The 27086-nt window shown below is 40.9% G+C and overlaps 1 protein-coding gene across 17 annotated transcripts in view; it reads left to right on the forward strand.

The window, feature by feature from the left end:
- gramd1bb (GRAM domain containing 1Bb) overlaps positions 1-27086 on the forward strand; it is a 429520-nt gene that overhangs the window by 372301 nt on the left and 30133 nt on the right. For all 17 annotated transcript variants that reach the window (XM_034168028.1, XM_034168030.1, XM_034168032.1 and 14 more), the window contains 5 exons: positions 20253-20337; positions 25503-25606; positions 25749-25844; positions 26075-26155; positions 26301-26416. In XM_034168028.1, coding sequence (XP_034023919.1) covers positions 20253-20337; positions 25503-25606; positions 25749-25844; positions 26075-26155; positions 26301-26416 — 482 coding nt within the window. The remainder of the gene's footprint in view (positions 1-20252; positions 20338-25502; positions 25607-25748; positions 25845-26074; positions 26156-26300; positions 26417-27086) is intronic.

The following is a 27086-nucleotide window of genomic DNA, read 5'->3' on the forward strand; positions in this document are numbered from 1 at the left end:
TCAGTCTGAGTGCATCCTGAGCATGATCAAAATGCGCATGACAACTCTGGTATGCGGCAACTGGGGGGTTTTGAGATGTGCCATAGTGTTATATCTCATTTTTTTTTGTTTGTTTTTTTATTTGCATTCAGAGCTGTGGACTATTTTGTGTGTAGCAATGTAGATGAGTCAAAGGTGCAAAGTGTGTTTCTGAAATGCTTCTTTTTATGCATCGCCATGATAGACATAAACAGCAGAAAACTCCTTTTACACACACTTGTGTTCACACAATAGTAATATAACCTGAGGTAGATCCTGATCATTTTGCTGATGTTTAAAGGTGCAAACCACATACATGGATGTGAGCATTCCTTTTATGGTATATTCCTAAGCATCAAAATAATGAGGATTTCTAGTAATTACTTCACCTTACCTCCCCATATAAAGTCATATGTAGCCTGTCCCACCCAATTAATTTATGCAATAAAGGATTTATCAATCAATCCTACTGCACCCATGAAATATATTGTGACTTTGGCGTACTGATGACCACAATACATGTTCATCAGTAAGGTGAGAAACAAGACCCGTTTTTAATCTAAATGTTGTTGAATGAAATAAGGACTGTTTATCAAATTAGTAATACTAGTCTCTAGTGAGTCTACTAGTCTCACTAGGCATGCTGAGAAAACTCGTAATGTCAACAAAAAGCACAACCTGTTTATTTGATCCTATACCAACAAAACTCTTTAAGGACCTGTGGCCCACTCTTGGGCCGACTGTGCTGGAAATAATTAATCTTTCTTTAACTTCTGGATCGGTTCCTAAATGTTTCAAATCTGCATCCTCGTGTCTCAAACAGGTCTTTGAGGTCTGTAAATCAGCTTTTACTGGAAGGTGCCCAGGTCCAGGTCTAAACGCTGGGGTGATCGGGCCTTCTCTGTTGCTGGGCCCAAACTTTGGAATAAATTGCCCCCTGAAATGAGAATCATCTCTGACTTGGAGCTTTTTAAGTCCAGGCTCAAGACGTATTTGTTCAGGCTGGCTTTTAACATTCAGTAGCATGATGGCGCTTTATTTTATGTTATTAAATGTTTTTATGTATATTTTATTTAATTGTTTTTGTAATGGTTTTACTGCTGGATATTTGTTTTTACCATGTTTTGTTTTTAAATTTTGTTGTAAAGCACTTTGGTCACTTTGAGTGTTGTAAAGGGCTCTAGAAATAAACTTGATTGATTGATTGATTGATTGAAGAAACCTAATCTTGACCCTAGTGTATTGAAAAACTATCGGCCGGTATCAAACCTATCATTTTTCTCTAAAATTCTGGAAAAAGTGGTGTCACGGCAGCTCATAGACTATCTTACTGAGAATAATCTCTTTGAGCCGCTGCAGTCTGCTTTTAGAAAATATCATTCCACAGAGACGGCTCTCACTAAAGTGGTGAATGATCTTCTGCTTACAATGGATTTGGACACCACTAAGGTTCTGTTGCTGTTAGATCTCAGTGCTGCATTTGATACAGTGGATCATCATATTCTACTTGATAGGCTGGAAAATCATTTTGGGATTACTGGAGGTGCCCTTGCATGGCTGACATCATACTTGACCAGTCGTTCTCACTGTGTTTTGTACAGTAACACTACCTCTAACCTTAGTGACATGAAATTTGGAGTTCCACAGGAGTCTGTCTTAGGCCCCCTGCTTTTCTCCCTTTATATAGCACCCCTTGGGCACATATTGTGGCGTTTTAGGATTACCTTTCACTGCTATGCAGATGATACTCAGTTATACATGCCGATAACTGCCGGTAATCTCGTTCACATAAAATCCTTAGAAGATTGCCTTGCAGCAGTGAGAAGTTGGATGTCTAGAAACTTCCTACTTTTAAACTCTGATAAGACTGAAATGACGGTTCTTGGTCCAGTGAGACATCGGCATCAATTTGACCAGTTAATGCTCAGCCTCGGCTCGTGTGTCATACATCACAGTGACAAAGTGAGGAACCTTGGGGTAATTTTTGATCCTTCGTTGTCCTTTGGCCTCCACATTAGAAATATTACTAGGACTGCTTTCTTCCACCTGCGAAATATAGCGAAGATTCGTCCCATCCTGTCTATGGCTGATGCTGAGACCCTGATCCATGTATTTATCTCTTCTAGATTGGACTACTGCAATGTTCTATTTTCTGGTTTACCGCAGTCTAGCATTAGGGCTCTCCAGTTTTTCCTTACCACTGTTGCTCTGGGGGGTTGGTAAGGTTAGACCTTGCCTGTGTGAAGCGCTTTGAGGCAACTCTGTTGTGATTTGGCGCTATATTAATGAAAATAAATTGAAATTGAAATAGTAATAATAATATGAGATTAATCAGTCATGTCAGTGATGTTTGGTCAGTGGACTTGTGTTGTTTGAGCTTAGACTTTTTGTGCATGCACTTCTCTGCCACAGACACACTCATTTTGGAAATCTGTCAGTCTTGTCCCTGCTTGGTCAGAACGCCTCTGCAAGTCGGGCTAGAACAGTGTCATCAGCCCTGCTCTGACCACGACTAAGAGCACTCACCCTAATAATACAGCCCAGACTTTGCCAGCAAAACACGCTTAGCTCTGTCCAGACTATGACACGTCTATTAAGATACAAGTAGATATATTGGGGTGCACAACTGTTTAGGGTGTGTTGCATACCATGTCCTCCTATACATACAGCTGTAGCATGCATGTGTTACTGCAGACACGGACATTTTGCAGCAGACATATCGTCCTTCCTCTTTGACAGAAAGCACCACAGACAGCTACTATGGGGAGTTATGGCAAAAAAACAGCACATATACAGAACAATGGCACAACAGTGTTGGCACTATCCTGTATATGTGTGCATTTGTGGTTTTTCCCCAAAAGAGTCTTATATATATGTGACTGCAACTTTTTCTTTTCAAGTCCACAAACACATTCTTGAGGGGCTGCAACAAAGACTGTCAGAGATGCTTCTAAGTTGCAAAAAGTCTTATCTTTGTGTGGAATATGTTATAGGATTATGAGTGGGCTCCTGCGAGTAGAGAAAAAAGTGTGTGCTTTTCATCAGATGTCAGGTCTGTTGAAAACATTTATGTCCTCATCTTAATGTAACACTAGTATACTAATATTTAGAAATTGCTTCAGAAATAAAATGTGCTCTTTATTATGGATTTTGGCATGTTGAATTCAAATATGACAATAGCAATGGCTAATTGGTTACTGTCCCCAAGATACACAAGTTTTTACATTTTACATCTACATAATTATATTGTGCAGTTTTCATGAAAAATCATAAACATAGGTCTTTTTATGTTTCTCTGACTGTTTGTATAATATTTCACCTGTTCTCTTTTTGTAACACTTTAAAAATCATATATATATATATATATATATATATATATATATATCTTGCTTGCCTCTACTGGTGGTTGGCTCTCACTGCGGTATTGTATCACTTCCTGTTCCAGAGCACAGCGGTGTTTTTCTGTATCTGTTAGCTGTTTAATCTGTGCAGTTAGATTGATCTAGTTATCTAGATTACGATTTGTTTCCCAGTGTAATCTTTACGTGCCTTAACTAAAGCACTCCTTCTGCTGAATCACCTCTAAATTATTTACACATTATTCACTTTGCGTGTTTTTAGGAATCCGCTAGCTTAGCGTAGCTACTAGCTCTTAGCCGATTTAGCATGGCGGCTTCTCCTGTCTCTCCCGCACTTTTCTGCTCTGGGTGTGAAATGTTTAGTTATTCCTCGGCCTCCTTTAGCAGTAATGGTACTTGTAATAAGTGTAGCTTATTCGTAGCTTTGGAGGCCAGGCTGGGCGAATTGGAGACTCGGCTCCGCACCGTGGAAAATTCTACAGCTAGCCAGGCCCCTGTAGTCGGTGCGGACCAAGGTAGCTTAGCCGCCGTTAGTTCCCCCCTGGCAGATCCCGAGCAGCCGGGAAAGCAGGCTGACTGGATGACTGTGAGGAGGAAGCGTAGCCCTAAACAGAAGCCCCGTGTACACCGCCAACCCGTTCACATTTCTAACCGTTTTTCCCCACTCGACGACACACCCGCCGAGGATCAAACTCTGGTTATTGGCGACTCTGTTTTGAGAAATGTGAAGTTAGCGACACCAGCAACCATAGTCAATTGTCTTCCGGGGGCCAGAGCAGGCGACATTGAAGGAAATTTGAAACTGCTGGTTAAGGCTAAGCGTAAATTTGGTAAGATTGTAATTCACGTCGGCAGTAATGACACCCGGTTACGCCAATCGGAGGTCACTAAAATTAACATTAAATCGGTGTGTAACTTTGCAAAAACAATGTCGGACTCTGTAGTTTTCTCTGGGCCCCTCCCCAATCAGACCGGGAGTGACATGTTTAGCCGCATGTTCTCCTTGAATTGCTGGCTGTCTGAGTGGTGTCCAAAAAATGAGGTGGGCTTCATAGATAATTGGCAAAGCTTCTGGGGAAAACCTGGTCTTGTTAGGAGAGACGGCATCCATCCCACTTTGGATGGAGCAGCTCTCATTTCTAGAAATCTGGCTAATTTTCTTAAATCCTCCAAACCGTGACTATCCAGGGTTGGGACCAGGAAGCAGAGTTGTAGTCTTACACACCTCTCTGCAGCTTCTCTCCCCCTGCCATCCCCTCATTACCCCATCCCCGTAGAGACGGTGCCTGCTCCCAGACTACCAATAACCAGCAAAAATCTATTTAAGCATAAAAATTCAAAAAGAAAAAATAATATAGCACCTTCAACTGCACCACAGACTAAAACAGTTAAATGTGGTCTATTAAACATTAGGTCTCTCTCTTCTAAGTCCCTGTTGGTAAATGATATAATAATTGATCAACATATTGATTTATTCTGCCTAACAGAAACCTGGTTACAGCAGGATGAATATGTTAGTTTAAATGAGTCAACACCCCCGAGTCACACTAACTGTCAGAATGCTCGTAGCACGGGCCGGGGCGGTGGATTAGCAGCAATCTTCCATTCCAGCTTACTAATTAATCAAAAACCCAGACAGAGCTTTAATTCATTTGAAAGCTTGTCTCTTAGTCTTGTCCATCCAAATTGGAAGCCCCAAAAACCAGTTTTATTTGTTATTATCTATCGTCCACCTGGTCGTTACTGTGAGTTTCTCTGTGAATTTTCAGACCTTTTGTCTGACTTAGTGCTTAGCTCAGATAAGATAATTATAGTGGGCGATTTTAACATCCACACAGATGCTGAGAATGACAGCCTCAACACTGCATTTAATCTATTATTAGACTCTATTGGCTTTGCTCAAAAAGTAAATGAGTCCACCCACCACTTTAATCATATCTTAGATCTTGTTCTGACTTATGGTATGGAAATAGAAGACTTAACAGTATTCCCTGAAAACTCCCTTCTGTCTGATCATTTTTTAATAACATTTACATTTACTCTGATGGACTACCCAGCAGTAGGGAATAAGTTTCATTACACTAGAAGTCTTTCAGAAAGCGCTGTAACTAGGTTTAAGGATATGATTCCTTCTTTATGTTCTCTAATGCCATATAACAACACAGTGCAGAGTAGCTACCTAAACTCTGTAAGGGAGATAGAGTATCTCGTCAATAGTTTTACATCCTCATTGAAGACAACTTTGGATGCTGTAGCTCCTCTGAAAAAGAGAGCTTTAAATCAGAAGTGTCTGACTCCATGGTATAACTCTCAAACTCGTAGCTTAAAGCAGATAACCCGTAAGTTGGAGAGGAAATGGCGTCTCACTAATTTAGAAGATCTTCACTTAGCCTGGAAAAAGAGTCTGTTGCTCTATAAAAAAGCCCTCCGTAAAGCTAGGACATCTTTCTACTCATCACTAATTGAAGAAAATAAGAACAACCCCAGGTTTCTTTTCAGCACTGTAGCCAGGCTGACAAAGAGTCAGAGCTCTATTGAGCTGAGTATTCCATTAACTTTAACTAGTAATGAGTTCATGACTTTCTTTGCTAACAAAATTTTAACTATTAGAGAAAAAATTACTCATAACCATCCCAAAGACGTATCGTTATCTTTGGCTGCTTTCAGTGATGCCGGTATTTGGTTAGACTCTTTCTCTCCGATTGTTCTGTCTGAGTTATTTTCATTAGTTACTTCATCCAAACCATCAACATGTTTATTAGACCCCATTCCTACCAGGCTGCTCAAGGAAGCCCTACCATTATTTAATGCTTCGATCTTAAATATGATCAATCTATCTTTGTTAGTTGGCTATGTACCACAGGCTTTTAAGGTGGCAGTAATTAAACCATTACTTAAAAAGCCATCACTTGACCCAGCTATCTTAGCTAATTATAGGCCAATCTCCAACCTTCCTTTTCTCTCAAAAATTCTTGAAAGGGTAGTTGTAAAACAGCTAACTGATCATCTGCAGAGGAATGGTCTATTTGAAGAGTTTCAGTCAGGTTTTAGAATTCATCATAGTACAGAAACAGCATTAGTGAAGGTTACAAATGATCTTCTTATGGCCTCGGACAGTGGACTCATCTCTGTGCTTGTTCTGTTAGACCTCAGTGCTGCTTTTGATACTGTTGACCATAAAATTTTATTACAGAGATTAGAGCATGCCATAGGTATTAAAGGCACTGCGCTGCGGTGGTTTGAATCATATTTGTCTAATAGATTACAATTTGTTCATGTAAATGGGGAATCTTCTTCACAGACTAAAGTTAATTATGGAGTTCCACAAGGTTCTGTGCTAGGACCAATTTTATTCACTTTATATATGCTTCCCTTAGGCAGTATTATTAGACGGTATTGCTTAAATTTTCATTGTTACGCAGATGATACCCAGCTTTATCTATCCATGAAGCCAGAGGACACACACCAATTAGCTAAACTGCAGGATTGTCTTACAGACATAAAGACATGGATGACCTCTAATTTCCTGCTTTTAAACTCAGATAAAACTGAAGTTATTGTACTTGGCCCCACAAATCTTAGAAACATGGTGTCTAACCAGATCCTTACTCTGGATGGCATTACCCTGACCTCTAGTAATACTGTGAGAAATCTTGGAGTCATTTTTGATCAGGATATGTCATTCAAAGCGCATATTAAACAAATATGTAGGACTGCTTTTTTGCATTTACGCAATATCTCTAAAATCAGAAAGGTCTTGTCTCAGAGTGATGCTGAAAAACTAATTCATGCATTTATTTCCTCTAGGCTGGACTATTGTAATTCATTATTATCAGGTTGTCCTAAAAGTTCCCTAAAAAGCCTTCAGTTAATTCAAAATGCTGCAGCTAGAGTGCTGACGGGGACTAGAAGGAGAGAGCATATCTCACCCATATTGGCCTCTCTTCATTGGCTTCCTGTTAATTCTAGAATAGAATTTAAAATTCTTCTTCTTACTTATAAGGTTTTGAATAATCAGGTCCCATCTTATCTTAGGGACCTCGTAGTACCATATCACCCCAATAGAGCGCTTCGCTCTCAGACTGCAGGCTTACTTGTAGTTCCTAGGGTTTGTAAGAGTAGAATGGGAGGCAGAGCCTTCAGCTTTCAGGCTCCTCTCCTGTGGAACCAGCTCCCAATTCAGATCAGGGAGACAGACACCCTCTCTACTTTTAAGATTAGGCTTAAAACTTTCCTTTTTGCTAAAGCTTATAGTTAGGGCTGGATCAGGTGACCCTGAACCATCCCTTAGTTATGCTGCTATAGACGTAGACTGCTGGGGGGTTCCCATGATGCACTGTTTCTTTCTCTTTTTGCTCTGTATGCACCACTATGCATTTAATCATTAGTGATCGATCTCTGCTCCCCTCCACAGCATGTCTTTTTCCTGGTTCTCTCCCTCAGCCCCAACCAGTCCCAGCAGAAGACTGCCCCTCCCTGAGCCTGGTTCTGCTGGAGGTTTCTTCCTGTTAAAAGGGAGTTTTTCCTTCCCACTGTAGCCAAGTGCTTGCTCACAGGGGGTCGTTTTGACCGTTGGGGTTTTACATCATTATTGTATGGCCTTGCCTTACAATATAAAGCGCCTTGGGGCAACTGTTTGTTGTGATTTGGCGCTATATAAAAAAAAAATTGATTGATTGATTGATATATATATATATATATATATATATATATATATATATATATATATATATATATATATATATATATATATATATATATATATATATATATATTAATCCTTAGTAGCACAGTAGTAGCATTTCTTAAAACTACAGCCAGTCAACACTGTCAAACAACATTTTCATTCTCTGCGGCACAAAATTAATAGAGTTTGACTATCTTTATTTCAGAAGCATTTTGGCTGTAGACCAGTGTAATCATCTGCATTTTCTCTACTATATATATATATATATATATATGCAGGTTGATGAGGGAATTAAGTCAGAATCAATATAATGGTTGTCTGTTTCTAATATTGAAGCAGTGTTAACAAATATAATGTAATAAATATAAATATAATAAATATAAATATTATATAATACTATAATAAATATTATACTCTGGAAATGTAATATATATCCATAATTCCATGAAAGGCATGTAGGACTCTTCAGGAAAAGATCTTAACAGATACATTTTATCTTTGTAGTAACGTGTTGTTATAACCACAGATGTTCGCGCACAGACTGCACATTGTGACTGTGCCTAGTAGCTCCCATGTTATGGGGCTGTGTTCAGTGTCACTTGTAATTGGCATTAACCTGGTGTATAATATTATGACACACAACTTCAGAGTGTTGTTCTGTACAATTAATTTCCTCATTTTTGAAATGAGGATGTCAATAAGGGTGGAAAACCTGCAATGGGAGGCCATCCTTAAACATGGCTTCTCACCACTATCATCAAAGTATAACAAATGAGGGAATATGTTTTGAAAGATTGTTTTCGGCTTCTTGAGATTTCCAGAAACAGAAGCTTTTTGAAAGCACACTGAGGCTTGTCTCACAACTTCTACAGCTTGATGCCTGTCCATGTAGATAAGAGTGATTTATTGCATGTGTGTATTTTTGGCAATGATGACCGCCCATGGCGCTGAAATCACAGTTATTAAAAATCCAACCATACTAATGTGAGTTCTGAGCCTGAGAGAGACACGCATCATCACTGCCCTTCTGTTTATTTGTCACTTTATGTGGCAGCTTTGTCTCCATCTTTTTCCCATGATTATGCACTTTCAACATGTGTGTGGTGGTGGGGGGGTGAGTGCCCCAAAGATGAGCAGATTTTGTGATTCAGAGTCTTGCCCAAGGATAATTTGACACTCAGCAACAATCATGGGTTGAGCCTACCAAGCTTTCAGAAGACAGTACGGTTTGTAAATCATTGATAAAGTCAGACAAAGTTCAAACTTCCTTTCCACAAATTGTACCATGTCAATGTAGTTTGTATCCATACATAACAGGCCCAGACTGGATGGCAGACGTGTCTCCTGTAGTGGCCGACATGCAATTGCACCATTGAAACCCATGCATATACAAGAAAATGACGTTTGAATAGCTGTCCACTGTAATGACCACTACATGTGAAAGGTTCCACTGTTTGCGATGTTAGCAGTTACAGACTTTTGTGTATAACTTTGATATTAGGATATCAATCTCACAAGTCATGCCTTATTGGGCACGTCTGACATGTATGCACATTACACATTGTCACTGCCAACTCTTCACATATTTACACTTGGTCAGTTCTGCGTCACACAGGATATCACATGAACTTACAATAGCATAAGTTCTCCCTGGTAAAATACAAAGATATGTGTTTCACTCCAGCATCATCCCACACAGTAGGGAACATTTATCCATGTTTGGGTGAGGGTTAAGGTTAGGGTTAGCGTTTTCCTGTGCGTATGATAAAATAAAGAAAATACCCATCCATCCATCCATCCATCCATCCATCCATCCATCCATCCATCCATTTTCTTCCGCTTTATCCGCGTCGGGTCGCGGGGGCAGCAGCTCAAGCAAAGCTGCCCAGACCTCCCGATCTACACACACCTCCCCCAGCTCCTCCGGGGGAACCCCAAGGCGTTCCCAAGCCAACCGAGAGATGTAATCCTTCCAGCGTGTCCTGGGTCTTCCCCGGGGCCTCCTCCCAATGGGACGTGCCCGGAACACCTCTCCAGCGAGGCGTCCAGGGGGCATCCGGAAAAGATGCCCGAGCCACCTCAACTGACTCCTTTTGACGTGGAGGAGCAGTGACTCGACTCCGAGCTCCTCCCGAGTGACCGAGCTCCTCACTCTATCTCTAAGGGAGCGCCCAGCCACCCTGCGGAGGAAACTCATCTCGGCCGCTTGTACCCGCGATCTTGTTCTTTCGGTCATGAGCCAAACCTCATGACCATAGGTGAAGATCGGAACGTAGATTGATCGGTAAATCGAGAGCTTTGCCCCCCTACTCAGCTCTCTCTTCACCATGACGGTCCGATACAGCGACCGCATCACTGCAGACGCTGCACCGATCCGTCTATCGATCTCACGCTCCATCCGTCCCTCACTCGTGAATAAGACCCCGAGATACTTAAACTCCTCCACTTGAGGCAAGGACACTCCACTGACCTGAAGAGGGCAAAGCACCTTTTTCCGGTCGAGAACCATGGCCTCGGATTTGGAGGTGCTGATTTTCATCCCGGACACCTCACACTCGGCTGCAAATTGCCCCAGTGCACGCTGAAGGTCCTGATTTGACGAAGCCAACAGAACCACATCGTCCGCAAACAGCAGAGACGAGATTCTGTGGTTCCCAAACCAGACCCCCTCTACACCCTGGCTGCGCCTAGAAATTCTGTCCATAAAAATAATGAACAGAACCGGTGACAAAGGGCAGCCCTGGTGGAGGCCAACGTGCACTGGAAACAGGTTTGACTTACTACCGGCAATGCGAACCAAGCTCCTGCTGTGGTCGTACAGGGACCGGATAGCCCTTAGCAAAGGACCCCGGACCCCGTACTCCCGGAGCACTCCCCACAAGGTGCCCAGAGGGACACGATCGAACGCCTTCTCCAGATCCACAAAACACATGTGGACTGGTTGGGCGAACTCCCATGAACCCTCGAGCACCCGATGGAGCGTGTAGAGCTGGTCCAGTGTGCTGTGACCAGGACGAAAACCACACTGCTCCTCCTGAATCCGAGGTTCGACCATCGGTCGAATTCTCCTCTCCAGTACTCTGGAATAGACCTTACCGGGGAGGCTGAGGAGTGTGATCCCCCTATAGTTGGAACACACCCTCCGGTCCCCCTTCTTAAACAGAGGGACCACCACCCCGGTCTGCCAATCCAGAGGCACTGTCCCCGATCGCCACGCGATGTTGCAGAGGCGTGTCAGCCAAGACAGTCCCACAACATCCACAGACTTAAGGTACTCAGGACGGATTTCATCCACCCCAGGAGCCTTGCCACTGAGGAGCTTTCCAACCACCTCGGTGACTTCTGCCTGGGTAATGGATGAGTCCGCCTCTGTGTCCCCAGTCTCTGCCTCCTCTTCGGAAGACGTGACGATGGGATTGAGGAGATCCTCAAAGTACTCCTTCCACCGCCCAACAACATCCCCAGTCAGAGTCAACAGCTCCCCACCCGCACCGTAAACAGTGCCGGTGGAGAGCTGCTTCCGCCTCCTGAGGCGTCAGGCGGTTTGCCAGAATCTCTTTGAGGCCGACCGATAGTCCTCTTCCATAGCCTCCCCGAACTCCTCCCAGACCCAAGTTTTGGCATCTGTGACCGCACGGGCTGCGGCACGCTTGGCCTGCCGGTACCTGTCAGCTGCCTCTGGGGTCCCACCTACCAACAAAGATAAGTAGGACTCCTTCTTCAGCTTGACAGCATCCCTTACTTCCTGTGTCCACCACCGGGTTCGGGGATTGCCACCACGACAGGCACCAGAGACCTTGCGACCACAGCTACGAGTGGCCACATCAGCAATGGAGGTGGAGAACATGGTCCACTCGGACTCCATGTCTCCAACCTCCCCCGGGATCTGGGAGAAGCTCTCCCGGAGGTGGGAGTTGAAGACCTCCCTGACAGAGGGTTCTGCCAGTTGTTCCCAGCAGACCCTCACGATACGTTTGGGCCTGCCAGGTCTGACCAGCTTCCTCCCCTCCCAGCGGATCCAACTCACCACCAGGTGGTGATCGGTCGACAGAAATACCCTTGGGGCTATAATAAATGTTAATGTTCTGAATTTACAAGTATTTCCCAAATCTGGCCTGGCAGACTTGTACAAGTTGATAGTAATGAAAAAATTAAGAAAAATGGGCAAAATGTGTGTTTTGAAAATGTTCATGCATGAAGACCAATATGTCATGCCAGTGCAGTGCCACACCCAAGTCATCACATTTGATGTACGTAAATGGTTCATTTTGACTGAACGTCAATGTGTGACGAGTTGGGTAGCCTCACTATGTGTTGCATAGGGAAGCGCTAACCCTAACCAATAACCAAAATATAGTTGAATGTTCACTGATGATGCGGAAGTGAAACACATGCTTCTGTGTGCTGTCACAGAGAAATTATGTTGGTCAAAGAAGCGCATCTGCAAACCTGTCACGAAATTACGTGACAACCTAACTCACACAGTGACATAAAGGGGCACTGATCAGATGGAAAAATGTGACTAGTTTGGAGTGAGAATGTGTTGGGCATGTTCGACATTCATCATAGCACTCAAAAGGTTTGCCTTATATCACATACTAAACAATCATAATTCATGTATAAGTCATTATTTTTAACACAACACCACCACCAGCTTCAACCCTCTACCCCGACCACAACCCAATTAAAAGGAAAACAAATAACATTGAAACCTCATCCTGGCTTACAGTTCCAATCTGTGTTATCTCCTACTGTTTGTTTAGTGAGTAACTAATCAACTACATGCGTAAATGTTGCATATCCTCATTCCCACCTCACCTCATGATACTTGTCTCATACCTGACACAGGTGGCCTCATCACACACAATGGTCTTTTTGTTCATGGAATTTATTGAAGACAATAACTGATCCTAAGGTGTGTCAGGTTTGTGTTGCAAGCATAGACCATTCAAATTGTTTATGTAGTGCCAAATCATAAGTACAATAGATGAGTAAGGTCAAGACCTTACCCACCCTATGACATGGGTTAAAGTTCTCCGTCACCACGATGGATTTCTGTCATTTAGAAAATTTAACCACACATACGCGTGCGCACATGGTGTCATGCGTGTTTTGGGGCCAAAATATGATACGTTCACTGTCAAAGCAACATCCCATTCTGCGCTAATCAAAGCAGCAGCAATGTCAGCGTGGACTGCGGAGGAAGGGACTGGGTGAATTTTCCTTCCTCTCCGCTCTGTTTACTGCTTTTCATGAGCCACGGTCCTTCTCCTCCCTGTCTTCGTGGGAACATTGGCAGACACTCCCCAAGTAGAGCGAGGTGTGGCTTTGCTTTGAACCAATGAAGCAATGATCTGACTCTGCTTCGATGGTTTGTCACTTTATCTTAATTTCCCCCCGCTAAAACCCTATGTCTGTGAGTGATATTTACCTTTTTTATATTAAACCGACCTGTTATGGTCTTCTAAAACAGTTGATAGATGTATTTTATAACTTAAAAACGGCACCAATGCTAACGATGTCTATGGCGTTTTCAATGTTAAAGTTAGCATTAAGATGTTCACATCTCAGCACAGTTTGTGTGCATGTTTTCTGTATAATAAATAATTAATGGCTTAGTGTTTGTTGTCGTAAAAGAGTCAAATGTATTACGAATTGTAATTTATTTATTTTTATTTATATATTAATAATAATAATAATCAGAAGAATCAGAATCAGAATCGCCTTTATTGTCATTGTAATTTGCATTACAACGAGATTTGAGTGCATCTCCAAAAAGGTGCTTTCCGTGGTGTGAGTAATTTTTAGCCAAATAAAAGATAGTGAAATTTAACGGCAAATTATTCAGAGTATATGCACAACTAATATAAACATAAGGTAAAATAAAATGAAATGTGGACTAAGTAATGTAAAACGAGAATTATATACACCTGTTTTATTTAAGTCTAATAACAATTTGTTTCAGTCAAACCACATCTAAGCTGTGTTTTTACACAAGAAAAAAATAAAGTGCAGTAAACTGCACATTTGTGTCTTTTTTCATGAAAATAACTTATTAAAGATCACATATTACACTTTAGTCAGGCCTTTAAAAATACTTTTGTGGACTCTTGCTGTAATATGTTGTCAGTGGTTGAGATAGTTGTTGTAGGCATCTAAAAATGCTCATAATTGAGTGAAACCTGATGGAAATCTCTCTCTCAGCCCAAGTTTGTTTTACGGGTGAGAGCATTTTACAGATTAAATGTGAATAAGCCAGTTTTGAGTTTCTCAGTGCGCATGCGTTTTCAAAACTGGTGACAGACAGTGTTACTTTGTGCACAGCAGAACAATGTTGTCAGTTGCTTTAGGCCCTAATTTTGTATTTTATTGACTGTACAGCGACACAGCACCCATTTGGTGCATTCACCGGATTAGAACCGATCAAAATACTACAGAAGACAAAGAATTTTTACTTGACAGTTTGAAGTGAGTTTTCTTTGTTTCAGAGGGCTTCGTACCCATTAAAATTCACCAGAATATACAAAATTTGACTTGCTCTTTTAAAAAATTTCTGGGGGAGCACCCCCAGACTCCCATAATCAATTGTGTGTTTTTACTTCGCAGATTGAAGTGACTTTTATTTGTTTCAATGAGTTTCATACTCATTAAAATTCACCAGAATATACAAAATTTGACTTGCTGTTTTAAAAAAAAAAATTCTGTGGGAGATCCCCCAGACCCCCATAGTTTGAAGTGAGTTTTCTTTGTTTCAGAGGGCTTCATACCCATTAAAATTCACCAGAATATACAAAATTTGACTTGCTTTTTTTTTTTTTTAATTCTGAGGAAGATCCCCCAGACCCCCCATAATCAATATTGTGTTTTTACTTAACAGTTTAAAGTGAGTTTTCTTTGTTTCAGAGGGCTTCATACCCATTAAAATTCACCAGAATATACAAAATTAACTTGCTCTTTTAAAATTTGTGGAGGAGAACCCCCAGACCCCCCATAATCAATACTGTGTTTTTACTTCACAGATTGAAGTGAGTTTTATTTGTTTCAGAGGGCTTCATACCCATTAAAATTCACCAGAATACACAAAATTTGACTTGGTCTTTAAAAAATGCGCTGGGGGAGCACCCCAAGACCCCCCAGAATCAAGACTACACCCCACCCCCACTACCCTTTTATGTACCTTTATGTTCAAGTTTTGCATTCTTTCTATGCTTTGTCTGTCTCTCCTATAGGCTATTTAGAATAGATTTGTATGCTGTATAATGTGTTTATTGTATTTATTGAGGAAAAAGGAGTGTGTGCTCCCACTACGCCACATTTTAGGGAATTGCTGGCATTGATTTTTGCCAGGAAAAAAATTCAGTCAGATGAAAATTTATTGCTTTAACCCATGCCCTATGAGCAAGCATGACGGTGTTAAGGAAACACTCCCTTTTTTTTTAAAGGGAGAAACCTCAAGCAGGCCAGACTCAGTGAGTGGTCATATGTTATGGTCATTTTGTTAAAGGAGAAGGCCCCAAAACAATATTGACAGAACACAGGGTGACATTTAACAAGAAGTTCCAAGTGAAACAACAAAATATGAATTGTTGTGCGCAGTGGTGGGATTAGATTTGGATACAGAACAAAGTGGTGGTTAAGTATGAAGTAGATCAGAGTTGGCAAAACCATCTTTATAGACTGAGAATGGGGGCAGTAGGGGTGATCCAGGCAACATAACAGCAGTTCAGCGTCGGTCCTGTAGCTGGGTGAGCAGGAGCAGAGAGCAGGTCCACCAGGCAACAACTTGGGCAGAAAAGCAGAGCAGTATTAATCATGCAAAAGGCAGTGCCATTATAACATCAATTTAATATCAATTTAACATCCCCAACAGCATAAATTTTTGTGGATGCTGCTGTCATTGCAGTGAGACTCAACCAACTGACAGGATGTATGGTTTGGACACAAATGCGAGGCTCACTCAGGTAGCTCTGGTTGAAAGACTTTAATGAAGAAAACAGCAGAGGTCGGTACACAGGAAGGCAGTCCAAAAAACACAGCAGCAGTACAAAAAATATCAGGCTTTGACAAGGTCGGAATAAACAGGCTCCTCCAGAAGAATTTCTACAGCCTTGGTGAACTATTCGGCTGCCTTCTTAACTTTTGTCATCCCCGATAGTCTGCAACTCCAGACATTGACAGTAACTGCCACTCACACATGGACAGAGACTGATACGCCTGCTCCCACACCCTACCCCTCCTTTGTTAAAGTGAGCCAACTTTTTATGTATGTGTTTACTGGGTGTCATGTGTTTTGAAATGACATTAAATATTGTTAATGTGATTCCACGTTGTGTATCTCAGTGATAATAATGCAAATAACATGCAGTTGTTGTGCGGTATGCATTTTCAGAGTCCCTCTGTCCATACCCAGTCCGCAAAACGTCCGCAAATCATCAGACACAAGGAGGGTTATTCCCATTCTAATTCAATTTCATCATTTGCACAGTTTATTTTTCTACAGATAATTCAGTCGGCGAGGCTTACCATTGAGCCGAGGCAGCGTCGCTCCAACAGCGGTCAGGACGCGAAGTAATCCGTTAAATGTGAAATGGTAATTCTGTATCAGAATCCACATCAGTACTTTCATATGGTAGCTTAAATTCACCTATTTCGGCGGCAGCAGTACGTGACTTTCTCTCACTCTCAGCTAACAGTGCTAACAGCTAGCAGCATGCTCAACCGTTGTTCTGTCAAATTGTGCGTCTCGTCACATAAATCAACAGTTCCGTGTCCTGACAATATTGCACATGCACTGTTGCGCGGAAGACAGGAATGACATCTTGTCAGAACACTGGTCAGAGCGCAGAGTAATACATGTGAAATGGTTGAATATTTTGCCACCGTTACCCCGATATTATACGGTCTGAAATCTCACACGATTAGCCAATCAGATTTGCGGAAAAAAATGTAATTGGACTAGAATCAGAAATAACCTAATGTTGTTATCAAAAAAGACTAAAATGTCTCAACTGAAAAGAGACTAAAATACATTGAGTTCTCTTTTGACTAATACTATAATCAGTTAACAGAAGTGCATGCATGTGTTCCCTGTTTAGTCATGTTTCAGTCAACTGAGAAAAATTATGGATATTACGTAACACTCAACAGTCGACCTTGATAATTACATTCTGGATTCACACACCATTCCAAATCATTACAGAAACTTTGCATTTTATTATTTTATTACCATTTTATTACAAATGCATTACCACCCTTAAAGAATGTCAGCTACCTATTTTATAAACACTACCCAATCTGGAGCCCATGGATCCCCACAGGCAATGTGCTAGTATCTGATGAAGAGAGCACATGGCGCTGCTGCAGGTGCAGCGAAATGCTCCAGAGATGCGCTGCAAGATGAAACAGAAAAACCAATTGATTTTGGATATTGGTAAATGTGACATACCACAGAAGAAGGAGCACCTATGGACAAATTCTGGCATTTGAACACAGTTTTTACATCAAAATCTAAAAAAACAAAACAGTTACATAACTGAGTGCTTGTTGCACCCCTAAAGAAAATCTCCACTTCTAAGAATCTTCTACCTGCACGTTGAAGGCTCAGCTGATGGCTGATTGATATTCAGTTTCATAAAGAAAGAATCCAACTGGATTATTTCCAGATTATCATAGCTGGCCACCTAAAATCGTCTCCACCACTATTTTCATTTTAATATCCATTGTGCATCATGTTGGAGCACATTCTGTCCACAGTTCAGCCCAAACTATTGCAATCAAAAGGAAATACATGTGCACAAGATCAGAAGAGATGTTGTGTGTTATGTTTTCTGCAGTTTTGAGTGTCAGCAAATCCACAGTGCAGCTAGGTTTTACCATTATCTCAACACAAGTTCCTGTTTTATTTATTCTGACATAAGTACAAAGTGCATTATTGCAGCACAGCCAGTGTGCATGCCCCCGTACATTGTGATGAGGGGCACATAAATGTTTTACGGCAAAGTAAAAGGTAAACATGGAGTCAGGAGAAGGAGGGTGACTGGGGGACAACAGCCCTCTAGGATTAGAATTTAGACTCAATCATTGAGAGCCACATGGGTGCAAATATGGCTGAGCTGACAAAGAACGTGTTGTAAGTAAATTTGTTTTGGACAATTACAAATACTTTGCTGTGAAAGTTCCCAAGTAGTCACAGAGAGAAAAAAAAAATCCTTGTATAATCATTTTATAATCAAATCACAGCCCTCTAAATTAACATTAAAACATGAGATGCCTAGAGATTGTCAGCCTAACTGACCATTTTTAATAAAGCTATGTTCCCTTTTTCTCTAGCCAGCCTTTGTCCATCTTTCTATCTTTGTTTGTAGTAGTCTTCCACTCACAAAGTAAACTTCCGTCTTTGCTGGTCATAAACAGGGTAATTACAAGGCACTCAGACCTGGACACGCTCCACTCCTTCACTAACTTGCTGCACTAAAAGAGAAAAAAGAAAGGAAAAAAAAACCTTCTGGGATGATAATAAAGGACTTGTTGATGAGGGTTACTAGAGGGCACCAGCTGTAACTCCGCTCCCTCTGTGTGTGAAAGGAAGAGAGGGAGGCAGATAGCGAGACACACAGATCATGTGGCTGGAGCGTACCGCGTCCACTGCTCATCGCTGAGAGAAAGCAGAACCCAAAGCAGCAGCCTCCAAATAACCACACTGCAACTCTGTTTACTTATTTTACAGCTGTAACTGACCAGGCTTCCAAAGCCAGAAGACCCCATCGGAACCATATTGGAAAACTTGGGTCACGCATGCAGGATTTGATGGGATGAATATGGAGTTGGATGTGGATTGTGCACTGTTGGACTGGGAGGCCATTGTTGAACTGGATGAGGCATTGGCGGGTCAGTTTCTGCAGGGTCCATCTAGAGGGGCGTGGGGTTGGGACAGGGATTGGTCTTCCTCAGACCTTCAGGATCCTGACTGGGACAGTGAGGAAATCCCTGTTGTAAGTTGTCCTCCAAAAAAGACTGTTAAATAAACAATGTTTGAAGCTTAGTCTGTTTGTCAGAGAGACTGATGGACTCTACCAGGACAGCCAACTTTGGTGGTTTGAAAATCACTGCTTGTTCATTTTTGGATTCCTGAGCGAGTGTGATGCTTAACTGTCTGTTGTAAAAAAGGAGCGCTTTAATGTGTGATGTCACTCGTGTGGTTTCATAGACATTATCCTCATCAAAACAAACCATCAGCGCACTTTTCTCACAAGGTTTATTCCCCTGTACTGAGGAGATCAATGTTATGTCACTCTTTCAGAAGCCAAACATTTGCAGTGATTTGGAGCTCTTTTTTCCACTTTAGACAGATTTTCATTACCCTCCAAACTGCAATAAAAACACTTTCCACTAGTACAAGTCACATGCCGTACACAGTCACATGACATTCTAAAATGCATGACACAGTATGTGTGGACAAAGTAAGAGACAAATAGACAAAATAGCAAAGAGGTGACATTACTACAATATTTGTTCATGACAATATTTCGCGCGACTTACCAAAACACCGCCATGACAACTGGAATTAAAGTTTTTGTGAGAGCCTCACTGGTGTGACGGTTATTGAGAGATGACAAAACCCAACAGTGGCATTCAGTCACTCAGTGGAAACACTGTCATTTCACTTTTGTTTTTTGTTTTTTGTTTTTTTTTTTTGTCGAGGCACACTTTGGTGTGTGTAGATGTTTATATCATAACCTCACTGCACATATAATGAAGTCGGCTTCAACAAAGTCCACTCCAAACTCCTTAAAAGTTGTAAAAGTGTTTCGAATACAGTCTTCCTCTTGGCTCTGTCAAGATTCTCTTGAATAATTTGAGCTTTTTTTTCTATCTCTTAAGCCTTGTTGACTTTCCGTGTGTTAAAATGCTTATATTCACAGCAGCATGATTCAACAATGATTTGCAACAGGCTGCTATGGAATTGCGCTTCGTTGTTGCTGTGGTATGGAGTCTTGTCAGACCATGTACGGTGTCTCTGCTTGCCATTCATTGTCCATCCACACTGCTTGTTGAAACCCCATCCTAATGAAAGTCATGATCTGATGAGGGCGAGACACGTGGGCAGGTTCAACAAGATATTCCCACATGCGGTGTGATGAAGCATCTGAAGGTGAAGACGTCAGTATGTTTTCTCTCGGCCACTGCAGGTGCTGAGCCCCACATACAAACAGCGCAATGAGGACTTCAGGAAACTCTTCAAGCAGCTCCCTGACACAGAGCGACTCATTGTGGGTGAGTGGAATATGTGAGGATGAGTAGGGTGCAGCCAACAGGGTTGTAACTGTAAAGCTATAACGCAGTGCTAAAATACCCTCGGCCGTATGAGCATTGTCTTCTTTCTAATTTGCAGTTGTATAATTGGTATCCCTGTGCAAAGTGTGTGTAGAATATATATATATATATATATATATATATATATATATATATATATATATATATATATATATATATTACTAAGATCCTATTGTGTTACTTACAATTTGTACATGTTCAGTAAAGCCATTGAATGAATCATAAACAATATTTACGTTTCTGAGATTTTGACAAGCAGTATTTAGCTTTGAGTTAGCAAAAGTTAGCATGCACGCTGACAACCGTGAAATGTCATTTAAATCACTCTAGAGGTGTTATCGGTTTACAAAAACAGAGTTTTCCGCTTTAGAAGTGTCTATTTTTCGCTAGCTTTTACATAATATATGACATAATATTAGGGATGGGTATCGAGAACCGGTTCCTTTCTGGTATCGTTAAGAAATGGTTCGATCCACGGACATCAATAACCTTTTTACTTAACGATTCCCTTATCGGTCCTTCAGAGTGGCCGTTGTTTTGGGGGGTGTTTGTCAAGAAAATTATAATTTCTCTACATTGATTACAGACCCTGCAGCGGGTCTGTAATCAACTTTTCTGCAGCGCGGCTTTGCTTTGAACCTTGAACCAATCGAAGCAGTGATTCGCAGATCGAAGCAGTGCTTCGATCATTGCTTCGTTAATTTTTTTCTTTCGCTTTCCCCTGCTAAAACCCTAAAGAGCATATGGCTGTGAGTATTATATGTGAGTATATTTACTTTTTTTATATTAAACTGACCTGTTATGGTCTTCTGAAACAGTTGATAGATGTATTTTATAACTTAAAAACGGGACCGATGCTAACACGTTAGCATGTCTATGACATTTTCAATGTTAAGTTAGCATTAAGCAGTTGCATCTGTCAAGCGTTTGTTGTTGTAAAAGAGTCAAATGTATTACAAATTGTAATATTTTTTAAATGTATTTTTGTTTATATATTATTAATAATAGCAAGCACAACAATAGTAATAATAACTAATCTAATGATTATATACAATTTTAGAGAAAGAGACAAAAAGAACCTGAATAAAAACAACAGAAAATATAAAACCAACAAACAATGAACATACATAAATAAATAAATACATACATACATACAGAAATAAATAATTGTTTCCTGTGAACACCTAGTGACTCTTACACCTCCACTTCATCCCTGTTTTATTTAAGTTTAATGACAGTTTGTTTCGGTCAAACCATATTTTCAATGTGTTAATTTCTTCAGTGATTTCCTCCAGAACTATCTGCCAAACTAGAAAACTGCTGCATCCTAGTAAGAGCAGAATACTACTGGTGTTGGTGGGTAATTTTGGGTTTCATCTTTTTTTGTTTTTCACCACTTTCATCCCTGAATATGTGAAATCGTGAGTCACTTTTGTGCAGATTAAAGTTAGTAACTGGGACTCCTGTCTTGTTGCGAGAAAGAAATGAGAATCATCCTCCGTTCTGTTCACACAGCTCTAAACACTGCGCGGCTCTCTGCCGAGTCAATGATAGAGTCCAGTCGGAATTAATAACTTCAAAGAGAAACACCGTTTTGTTTATTTTTATTTATGTCCAGAGATCAAGGATACAGTGACCAATTTCATATTTATTTACTTTAACACTCAATGAAATACATAGAAAACCTGTAAAGCCTACTTTTAGTACAAAATTCACAAGAGGTATCGATAAGGGAATCGATAAGGAATAGGATCGATAAGCAGAATCGATAATGGTATCGGTATCGATAAAGTCTTATCACTACCCATCCCTACATAATATATGACCGTTTTACACACAAACGAAATGGAGTTCGGAGCTAGCTACCAGCCTGTGATGTCTCTGCGCTGATGTCTGCTAAATGTCTTGTAAATGAATTCAGAGGTGTTATTAGGTTCCAAAAACAGCATTTTCAGCTTTGGAAGTGTTTATTCCTCACTAGCATTTACAGAATATGTGATAAACATGTTATATAAATGCATAAATGAAGCATTTTTAGAGAGACCTGCCACTGATGTCATCGTTCTGTTCTACTCTGATTGGCTGCCACCTCTGCCACTCAAAACAAAAACGGATCAGATTGAAACAGAATGTAACTTTTTAACCTCTTAAAATACCTCTTAAAATAGGTCAAGGTTAGCCATCTTTGAACTTGTACAAGGTCTGTGTTTCAAGAATGTTCCCTGTTAATTTGAAGACTCTGGCAGTAATAGGACTGGACTTGTGCTGAGCACAGACGGACGCACACAAAGTCTTCGCAATACCTGATGGCCAAATGTGATGGTCTCGGGTAATGAGCAGTGATAATCATTTTAGAACCTGTGACCACATGTTCTGTTTTCTTTGGGTTGCCATTACTTTTTGTCCCTCCGCATTATGCCTCTGACAGATATAATCTGCTCATTCATAATCTTTGCTTTGGGTCAGATAATATGTAAATCAACTTGCTATGAGTTTGTTCTTTCTAGTGTTTTCAAATAGTTTTACATTCTTTTAGAATTTTCTTGACTCTGATTGGTGTTTGGAGTGTTGGTGTCACAGGCCGTGTCTCAGTTCAGGGGCCACATCTATCAAAGTGCTGTGTCCTATGAAGGTCCCCTTCTGAAACCGCAGACGCCAAACCAACAATTCTAAAATGAGACTGTCCAGTTCACAGAGCATTCTGTGATTAAGTCATTTTTATTCCAGCTCTACCCCCTATCGCTTAAACCCTTGACAGCAGCAGGCAACAAGTAGTGTAGGGGGCATCACCCATAGTTTAGTAATCATTTTTTCACTATGTATTTAGTCTTTACCTAGGGGTGGTGGCCAAGTGGTTAATGCGCTTGGTTTCAGTTCAGAAGGTTCTGGGTTCAAATCCCACCCCTGCCACATTTCTCCATGTAATGTGGAGTTGCGTCAGGAAGGGCATCTGGCGTAAAACTTGTGCCAATTCAACATGCAGATCCACCTTGGATTTACAAGGGAGCAGCCGAAGGGACTAACTAAGTATTTATACTTTACCTAATTTGTTTTTAATTCTATATAGGGAGCCCAAAATTGCTGTTTTTATTTTTTTATTTACCAACCATTCTGTCTTGGAAAAACAAAAAATCTAATTAATTAAATTAGTTTTAAAACTTATCCAGCCTTAGCACGTGTACTCACTGAACACCTTTTCCTTGCAAGTGCAATCAACTGTTCAATTTAAAAGCATATTGTAAATATGCAGATCATATAAAACACACTTTCATGCTGAAATGTTGCAATCATTTTTACATGCACACTTAGAGTTTGAGGGCTGTAGGAATCTTAAAGGACATGTTGCACCAACATAACAATTAAGCTTTAGGCTGTTAGTGACCATCCAATGATCCAGCAGGATTACTTTGTGCATTTCCGTGACCGGTTTCAAAGTATATGGCATTCGCAACAAACAGCTACGGAGACATCCAAAAACAAAGTACTCATGAGTACTCGGGTGTTTCCGAAAAGTGATGTCACAACTAGAAGCGTCCCGGCGTGTGCTTCAATGGAATGTAGCTGATAACGTTAAGAACGGAGGCATAAATTAATTCCAAAGTTGACATAAGTGTGATGTTGTGTTATGATTTGTTTTTATGTGATAACTGTTAATTTTGATGTAGTCACTGCAAAAGCTGCAGCTCTGTGAAGGTTAATGTGCACCTGCAGCTACTAGTCATAAATGCAGCCTGTCAGTAACCATCTCTGCTCCAGGATCAGCTTTGTGCATGATTAATTATGAGTGTTGTTATCAATAAAATCTAAAAAAAATACGTCTGCTGCCGGAGGAGAATGAGCATCTCGTTAGCTGCACAGCGCGTGCATGCACACACACACACACACACACACACACACACACACACACACAGCTCCAAATTTACAAAGTAAAAAAAAAAATTAAATAAAATTGAAATTTAGCCACAAAACACAAAAGAGGAAAAATCCTGAACATGCCAGACTCACCATCGTGTTATGGATTAATTTCCAAATGTAAACTTCACACGATCAAAGAAGCGCGCGTGTGTGAAATCGCCAGCTACAGCTCTGCCTCTCTCTCAATCGTGGCACGTAAAATAACGTCCATGAACTCCTGGAAATAATGTATTCTGAATTTTTCCAAAGTAACAAATCCATCTCTGTGTCCAGGCAGTCTGTTAAAAACAGAGTCAGATGTCCACACGTCCATGTACACAGCTTCAGTAACAAACAGTGCATCACCACTTTAGGCTCCAAAATCGGACACTCTGAAAAAGTTAAGAGTTTCGGGGCGAAGCGTGTCATCTTCTCTCTGTAAATCTGAGCCATCACTTTCGAACAGCAGCTCAGAAGCTTCGTTTTTGGGTGGATCACGTTCTTTTCCCTCAGTCTGTCAGTCATTGAGAGGTTTCTGTTTTGCTAATAAGGACATCACACACTGAAAAATGCTTTGGATTGCCGAGTGAAACATTTTCAGGAAATGCAGCTGCTAATGCTCAGAGTGAGAGGAATAAAATACATCAGAAATCACTAATTATTAGCACATGTTAATAACAGTGGATCATCGGATGGTCAGTAACAGCTTCAATCTAAATTATTGTGATTTTGGTGCGACATGTCCTTTAACATAAATTCACAACCATTTTTAAATGCATAGGTTTGAGGAAAAGAAAACCAGTTACATACAACATGGCACATTTAATCCCTGTCTTACTGCTTAATGCAGCATTGTCCGATCATTGTTTATTTGTACTGCCTACATGAATAAGCTCCCCCCCATGCCTTTTCCCACAGTTCAGAAACCTCTGAGTCACTGTGCTATGCAAAGTGAAAAGTTTAACATTTTCAGCTTGGTTTTGTTTGTCATGGTGTGATTTTGTTCACCTTCCCAGAAGTTTCTAATGAATATTTTGTGTGTCTGGAAAAGCTTAAAATAAATTAAACTGAGGTCAGAGTATCGCTTTGTTTTTGTGACGATGATTTTACCTTGGATAAACAACATAAACACACAGCAGCAGTGCTGAAGTGCACTAATGAGCCGCTTTGAAACAGACTGTGCTTTTGTCTGGACTCTGTTTGAGCTTCAGATTATTCCTGCGCTCTACAACGGGACATCCTACTGCAGGGACGACTCTACCTCTCTGAGAACTGGATCTGTTTCTATAGCAACATCTTCCGCTGGGAAACACTGGTATGATTGTGAACTCCCCTGATTGTGAACTCCCCCTCTCTGTGCATTCTGGTGCTTGTTATATTGTCACTGCCGGCACATATATTGGCAACCGGTGTGTGTGTGTGTGTGTGTGTGTGTGTGTGCGCGCGCGCGTGCGTAGCTGACAGTGCGACTAAAAGACATCTGCTCAATGACTAAAGAGAAGACGGCACGCCTCATTCCCAATGCCATCCAGGTCTGCACAGACGCTGAGAAGGTAAAATCCACAGAATCACTGAGTAAAGTGTCATCTTGCACTGGATATAGTAACCACGTATTTGTTCCTAATGAGACGGGAGGTTAGGAGGAAATGTCCATCATCACTAAAAACCTTACATTTTAATGTCATCTGTGTTTATAAAGTGTAATGATGATGACATTTTTGATTGCATAATATGCATAATTTATGCCACACTGGAGTGTTTCTCCAAAATGTGTTCTTCACAGCACTTTTTCACCTCCTTTGGAGCCAGGGACAGAACGTACATGATGATGTTCCGACTGTGGCAGAATGCCTTGCTGGATAAGGTACCAGCACCTTTTCTCATAGTTTGCACTTATGCTGATATTTGCTTTCTTACTTGTTACAGTCTACTTTTTTTTCTTGTTGAATTTACCTCATAGTTTCCTGAAGCCTTATTTGACCCCTTTTTTGGTTTGTTTGTGTTTGCAGCCCCTGTGTCCCAAAGAGCTGTGGCACTTTGTTCATCAGTGCTATGGCAACGAACTCGGACTCACCAGTGATGATGAGGATTACGTGCCTCCTGATGATGATTTCAACACAATGGGGTGAGTCTACTTCAGCATGTACAGGTATTAGTGAAGTGCTAGTGTACTTCAGTGGAAGTCAATTTTCAAAGCAAATTCCATCTTTTGTAGCTCCAGCTGCAGTAATGTATGTCCTTTTGGTGTATTGCCTTTTGCATTTTCAATGAATGCTCCCACCTCTACTTGATAATGATCACAATATCGTATCATATGACTGATATTATTATTACAGTATATTATCGCCACTGCTTTTTTTCCCTGCTACATGAAAACCTATTGTTAGGATGCTATTACCAACCACGACCATATTTGCCAACACCACCGTGACCAACATTCCTCTCTACCAACATGTTGTGGTTTTGTTTTTGGCAACATGAGTCACCAAGATGAGGAAATATCTGACTGTCCTGCGCCCCCTTAAAGCGTTCTTAAAAGAAATATCCTTGATGAAAATGTAAACAACAGACTGTGGTGATTTATGATGCTATTTTTATGCTGATTGCTTTGTAATCTGATGGCTGTTTTTGAACAGTTGTCTGTTACTCAGCCTTGTGAATGCAGTGGAATAATGAAGATATCAGGTTAAATGGGTCCCAATAAAATGTTTTACACTTTTTTCAAGTGTTCTTAAGGATACTGATTTATTAGAATCACTGAATAGAGCATTATTAGATATTTTATCTCCCAAAGG

Source organism: Thalassophryne amazonica, chromosome 4 (assembly GCF_902500255.1).
Source record: "Thalassophryne amazonica chromosome 4, fThaAma1.1, whole genome shotgun sequence".
NCBI classification, from domain to species: Eukaryota; Metazoa; Chordata; class Actinopteri; order Batrachoidiformes; family Batrachoididae; genus Thalassophryne; species Thalassophryne amazonica.